The sequence below is a fragment of the Argentina anserina genome, chromosome 7 (genome assembly GCF_933775445.1).
Source record: "Argentina anserina chromosome 7, drPotAnse1.1, whole genome shotgun sequence".
Taxonomy (NCBI): Eukaryota; Viridiplantae; Streptophyta; class Magnoliopsida; order Rosales; family Rosaceae; genus Argentina; species Argentina anserina.
Window position 1 is genome coordinate 16,877,605 of NC_065878.1, and position 6,881 is coordinate 16,884,485.

Here is a 6,881-nt window from a genome sequence, read left to right on the forward strand (position 1 = left end):
AAACAATCTCAGCTCAAAACTCTGATCATAACATTAGGCTAAACTATATTACTACCCTTTTACATATTTGATGATCAAATAAAATTATTTAGTAACTAAAGTGGAGATCCTTTGATATACATTTCATATGGCCGGAATCCCCCAAAAGGTAAGATCCATACAAAGTGAACTACAGAGCTCGTTTGGTTTCTCCAAAGGGTTAAACTTCGAGTCTTCGCCAGTTGAAGTGAAAAGATCGAGCTTTATGTGCCTGGACATTCAATGCGCCATTATGGGCCATCTATTCTAAGGCAAACCCCACAATGGCTCTGCCTCTTAACTGGAAGACATACTCCTATTGGCCTCCTCTCTCCAAGTCCGAACTCGCTATCTCCTACACCCTCCTCAGCCCCTCCCTCTCTCCGAGCCTCTCCTCCTCCTCCAAATTCTCGATCAGCAGCCAATTCCTCGAAAACTTCACATGATGCTCTCTCAGGCATTTCATCGAACACTTTACCAAAATATTTTATCTGTTCTACTGTACGAGAATAAGATTAAGTAGCCTCGTTAAGTTAATCCATATCACGGGATATATGCTCCTTCTTCAGCTGCTTCTCTCTGCTTCACCCCAATTTCCTTTCCATCATTGCTTTTTCCCAACAGTAGAACATACATTCCTACTATGACTAGGACAGATCCCACCACACTGGTCAACAATGCCAAACTTTTAGTAACAGATTATCATAATTCATAAAAGTCAAATATCTATACTGTAGTGTTAATGCAGTTTTGTTCGAAACTTTGACTGTATGAGTAATTGAGTATCATCAAAAGTAATAGTATCTAAATCATTGAAATATTTTTACAGAATTAATCTGGACAGAATGAAATGAAGCCTGAAAATCAATATCAATGAAAAGATCTCAAGTCTTAACCCAAATGTCACAACGAGGATAAATGAAATAACGTCCTTTGCAAAAAAAACAAAAAAATTCTATACTAATCTGCAGATGAAATTGAATCTTTTTATACATCATAATATCCAGATTATGGAAAAGTTTATCAAGCCGTGGATCATCGTGAGCTCTATAATTATAAAGAAAAGTAGTTTCTTATCAGAGATATGTAGTTCTTTAAAAAAAATATTCTCAAGACCCGAGTTTGCCTCTGATTACACAAAAAAGAACATATGATTAACTAACCTTCCAAGATAGATCTGTTCATGCAAGGTGGAGTAGTCAAGCATAGCCACAAATGTCTGGATTAAGGGAATGAATGCTGATGTAAACAATGGACCTTTTTTCTTCACACACCATGACATGCCTACATAGCACAACCCTGATCCAACTGCTCCCTGTGTAAACCCAAATAGAAAGTTCTGAGTTCTTGAAGATAGGCAAAACATGAATGTCAATGAAAATTGAAGAGACCGAACTAACGACTCACGGCATATATGACAGTCAGTATCTCCAACTTCCCCTTCAGAACCCACATTGACATGTTGATGCTTCTTTCAGTAAGCAAGGTCAAGATGGCTGACTGAATGGCACCAAAGAAAGACAAAATGGCTGTGCTAGAGTACTGAAATGGGTAGCTCTTCCCAATCTTGGCTTGTATGAGAAACCATGATGCCCATAAGATACCACCTGTTACCGAAAACACTGAACCAAGTATCCACCTCTCTCTCTTCTTTGCTGCACTCATCATATGGTCATGGTTTTCAATTTGAGCTGTAGCATGTAAGTGTTGGTTGGTCAGTGGCATTCCTTTGTATAAGGTCAGTGACAAAGCTCCACCAATGCATATTAAGGAGCCCAAAATCTTGGCTATGCCTCCCTTGCTCCTAATGCTCACTTTCTCTAGACTAAAACCATTTAAAGAATTGAGTTATTTATAGCTATTATGAAGAAGATATCGAGACTTTCAAATAACCAAGTGCAAATGTTGAAAACATCAGATACTTGATGAGTGCATGCAGCATGTAACTTATTATTCTGTAATCCACTAAAGTTTACCCAAATGGTAGCGCCAATAGGAAAGTGTAAACAGGCACCATGTTGGTGAAGGCAGAAGCATATGTAGCTGATGTATATTGTAGTCCAAGAAGAAAGAAGTACTGTGTGAATGTTACCCTGAAAGGTAATATCAAGCATTTCCATGCATTTAGATAAACTATCAAATAATTGCACCCAAAAAGAAGGAAAAGAGAAGAAGTTTAACCAACCCAATTAGAGCACTGAGGAAAAGGTGGCATATAATTCGAGCTGTAAGTTCAGGTCTACTTTTTCTGCAAGAAAATATTTGTTTCAGATCATTCGGTCTTACCTTAAGAATGAAGACATGGAGTTTATATGTAAACAGACAACACTGCCATTATCATGAATGCAATAAGATGGTGATAGTTGAAGTATAGATCTTATATACCTTTCCCAAAAGAAGGCAATGGGTGTCAAGAGGACACAAGCAATTGACTGCCTATAAGTAACTACCACCGAATTGTGCATTCCTTTATTCAGAGTTAACTTAAGAAGCACATTGACTATGGCAAAAGCAATGTTGATGCCAATCATGGCAACCACTGGCTTCCATTGTTCAATGCAACTCACCATCTCTGATATGAAACCCCCCAGTTCTCTGGCTACTATGATTCAAATGATGAGGCAATTAGACTCATTGTGCTTGTATATATGTAGATGAGAGTCGCTCTCTCCATCAAACATTCATTGATGCTTTTCAACACTTTATGCCAACAATCAACATGCAAGTATTTTAGCAATTCTTTTTTGATTTCTGTCTACTGAAACTTTGCCATAAAGTTGATGATAGAATCGTTCACGAAGCTCAATCACCACCTACGACTCAGTTTAGTCCGCAGAATTCTTTGAGTTTCCAATTTCACACATGTTCCAAAATTATAAACTAGAAAATAGTATTTTTAAACATGCCAATTTGGTTCTTTCTTTTCTTTCTTGACAAGTCAGGGCATCTCAAAAACTGGTGGAGGCAGATATGATGGCTCCCATTTCTTTCGAGTAGTATCTAATACCTCCTTTAAGTGAATGGACTACTGCATTATTTGGGTGAAAATGTTAATGTTCACTGCTATTGGTGATTTGCGCCTGCACTGTTTGGACGAACATATGAACAATGTGTCAAATCATAGCATATTGTTAATTGTTTATTGGAACGGAAGAAGAAATGCTCCTGATGCTCAAGAAAGAAAAGAAAGAACCAAATTGGCATGTTCAAAATACTATTTTCTAGTTTATAATTTTGGAACATGTGTGAAATTGGAAACTCAAAGAATTCTGCAGACTCATATCAAACGCATGCTGAAAAAAAGGTGTAGAGTATATACAACTTTTAATAGAACGTAAATGATATGTACTTTCCCTGAAATAAAAAGACTTTGAGAAATTTGTAATTTGGTTAAATTTGAGGGGTTCGCTATTGCCTTCTTTCCTCACTCCAGTGAAGTTTGATGAGTCGAGACTAAGAAATTCGGGTGAGGGGTAATGGGGTGTGCTCAGTTAATATAGCAGACAAGGTTTGCTCCTCAGATAATTGCACCATAAAGCTCAATTGTTGATCTCATCAGCTTGATGCAGACGTGTTTGCTTCCTCAGATGCTTAACATGTCCCCTTCCCAAACAGCTACCCGCCCAAATAGTATATAAACTGAATGGAAATGATTTTTAACCTTCTAAAATCATCAACAGGCTCTGTATAAGTTTTTAATAATCGAGAAGTTGTAATGTTGTATCTCATTGATTGCTGGTTATCACATTTCAAACCAGAGTCACAAGGCATACAGTTCCTTGATACATTGTCTTACCTGAATCCTATTCATTTTGTCCGTTGAGAATACAAAATGCATATGACATCCCCCCCACAGATTGAAGTGGTTTTCCCGCTCTCTCATGTCTACTTCTGGCCGTCTTCCTACGATATGCTAATTGCTCAATGACGGCCAATGTGTTTCTTTCTACGCGCACCTGTTCAGATAAGCAATCGAGACTGAAATAAGAAAAATGAAAAGAGAGTTTCAACTGCGGGGAATAGCACTGCATTTTGACCTTTGCGACAAGGATTATTAGAGAATGGAAGTTGAAAGCGATATGATCTGATATGAGGGATCATAATACAGGAGAATGTTTCACATCCAGTTCCCTTTCTAATTGGAATGTGGCATTATGATTTAAGATTATACATGGTTCGAAAGTATGAGGAAAAATGAAACTAAAAAACGTGTGAATGACATTACACCAACAATGCCACGTTATTTTGTTACCGAGGCAAATAATTTTGGAATTTTTGTCAGATATATATTATAGGTCTGAACAGTAACAAGTTCTTTCAGCCAAAACTGGAACTTGGTGAATAAGAAGAAAATTATTCGCCAAAAGCACTCTTACAAGGAAGAGAAAATAGTTTAAATAATAATTCATCATGAGTGATGTATATCAGGTAAATAGTTGCTATGATTATCTAGCAACTTGCCGCCCAGAATTATTACACAGGGTTGTTATTACACCATTATCTTATGCAGACACCAAAGAATCAGGCATTATGTTTATGTATGGATCTCAAAAAAGGAGAAAATGTATGTTCCTAGTCTTGGAAGTTCAGTTATTAATATCTAGAATGATGCAGGAGCAGGGCACTGGAATTGTTCATCGTCCTTTAAAGAAATCTTACCCGCAGAACTCTTGGTCCAGAGAACCTCACTATCAATAGTACTGAGGTGCTGATCATCCAGGCGCTTCCATGTTTTGATTGACTTGACTGCTCCCCAACCTCCGCTAGTTGTTTTCTCTAAGGTTGCTGCTACCACCCTTGCTCTCCTATCCCATCCTGCCTTCCCATATGCATGGTATCCAAATCCCCCAGCATAACAAAGGTTTACGCCAGTCAGCTTCCCGCAGAAGTCATTTAGGTGATCATGGCCTGTGAAAGCTGCCTTCACATCACCTGCTCCAACCAGGGTAGTAAAGAAGCCAGAGTTCACAGAGGCAGAGCTAATGCCTTCTTGCCTCACTCCAGTGTAGTTTGATGAATCAAAACTAGCAAATTCTGGTAATGGTATGTGAAAGTATGCGAGCCCTGGAGCAGGTGTTTTCTGCGCCTGTGGCTTTTTCATGTATGCTTTCTGCAACATAGAATGAATATTACTTCCTATTGTGAATCTTAATCATCAACAAATTACATTTGGTGATTATGTGCTAGGTTGGTAGCAACAACGTCTGAAGTGGATGTGATGCAAGAATGATGAAAACTGCTTATCTTTGGTTTGGTGGTACCAAAAAAAAAACAATATGATTAGTACCTTTAGTTTTGCTGAAGTTTGCTGGAACCAAAATTGCTGGGAGGGTTTGATCCAACCATAGCCAGGGATAGAGGGAACTGTGGAGTAATCTCCACTGTCAAGGAAGTAAAGATTGAGAACCGATTTATTTTCAAAACCAGTACCCTGAACACCACCTACCTCCAGGTTATAGTTCCCAAAACCATCAATAACAAGTTGATCCAAAGGATTGAGTTGAGCAAGAGTACTTTCATACCCAACTATGTGCTTCATCACCCCTTCCCTTGAGAGGTCCGATTCCTGATCATGGTTCCCCAAAACAGCTGCCCACGGAATGTTGGACGCAATAGCTGGGGCAAACGCAGCATCCATAGATTTAGCAGCATCCGTAGCATCAAACCCATAAATGTTATCTCCTATTGCACACAGGTCATGTCAGAAAGTCGATCAAAGAGCCAGAGCTAAGGATTGAAAGCTTGCCAAGAAAAGCAAGAACAACACTTTAGAAACTACATAGCAAAAGTCATTGCAAATAGAAAAACTACCCATCCACCCCATACTGATACCATCTCTATTTTCCTGAGAGATGGGTTTTTCTCCTACCAATGTATCAAAGAACAACATTACTGAATTTACATACACATTCCAGTTTAACATTCGATTCCAACAACTACAAGGTAAAATCCAATGCAAATCAGATAAACAGCAACCTACCAACCTAATCTACATCACCAAGTATTATTCCAAAAGCATGAACTTTCATACTAATGCCTAGAACCTTGTGTATTGAACCCATATCGACATCATCAAGTAAAAACCAATGCAAATCGATAAACAACAACCCATCAACCTTATTGACATCATCAAGTTATACTCCAAAATCTTGAACTTCCCTAGTTTCCGTACTAATGCATACATAACAAACTATTACAAAGTAAAGTCAGTATGCAAATTACATACACTTAGATTATTCTCAAAGATGACTTGTTTTACAAAAGGCAACTGTTTTGATTTTTGATGAGCTTTGATATCAACATGAAAAATAAAAATGTAAAAACATGATCAATAAGAACAATGAAATAAGAGAAGGCAATACCGGTGAAAACAATGAAATTAGGCTTCTCAGCCTGAATCATCCGCTTAACAAACGCCGTGGTATTCAAGTCAGAGCAACCGGGCACCTGTTCCGGCAGCACATCCTCACACGGCGTCGTTTTGCCATCGGCGTAGTGCATGTCCGCCACTTGCAGTATCTTAAACTGCCCATCTCCCCCAAACCTCAACCTCGTCGTCTTCTTCTCTTCTCGGTGCTTACTCGCCGCCGCAGCCAAAACCCAGATCGGAAGCAACGCCACGACCACCGTCGCAGCCCAGAAACGACCCATCTCACTGTTTCAGAGGTTTATCTTTTTCCTCACGGCAGACATTGTAGCAAAGCTGCGACCCTTAACTTATATAGCAGAGGACGGTGTCAGTGTATCACAGACCATTTGCAAAGTCTTGGCCTTTTGCTCATCACAAAAACAAAAATGGAAATCTTTCCTCCTCTATTTTTATTTGCTTTTTTTTTTCTCTGTCTCAAATCAAGCAAAGGAAA

General features: G+C 38.7%; 2 protein-coding genes across 3 annotated transcripts; both read right to left on the reverse strand.

Moving 5' to 3' along the window:
• On the reverse strand, window positions 1-2,650 carry LOC126803922 (WAT1-related protein At3g30340-like). The gene is made up of 6 exons (XM_050531655.1): window positions 2,404-2,650; window positions 2,204-2,266; window positions 1,995-2,111; window positions 1,426-1,843; window positions 1,182-1,333; window positions 1-685 (listed from the first exon to the last, which is right to left on the reverse strand). Exons 1-6 carry the CDS (start codon window positions 2,586-2,588, stop codon window positions 562-564), a joined length of 1,059 nt encoding a protein of 352 aa, XP_050387612.1. The 5' UTR covers window positions 2,589-2,650; the 3' UTR covers window positions 1-561.
• A 1,086-nt stretch (window positions 2,651-3,736) lies between these two features.
• Window positions 3,737-6,881, reverse strand: LOC126803921 (probable inactive purple acid phosphatase 29). Of its 2 annotated transcripts, XM_050531654.1 has the most exons (4): window positions 6,381-6,880; window positions 5,306-5,700; window positions 4,678-5,128; window positions 3,737-3,974 (listed from the first exon to the last, which is right to left on the reverse strand). In XM_050531654.1, exons 1-4 carry the CDS (start codon window positions 6,667-6,669, stop codon window positions 3,940-3,942), a joined length of 1,170 nt encoding a protein of 389 aa, XP_050387611.1. In that variant the 5' UTR covers window positions 6,670-6,880; the 3' UTR covers window positions 3,737-3,939. The 2 variants fall into 2 exon arrangements, with proteins under 2 accessions (XP_050387611.1, XP_050387610.1); XM_050531653.1 differs by lacking the exon at window positions 3,737-3,974 and having other exon boundaries at window positions 4,391-5,128; window positions 6,381-6,881.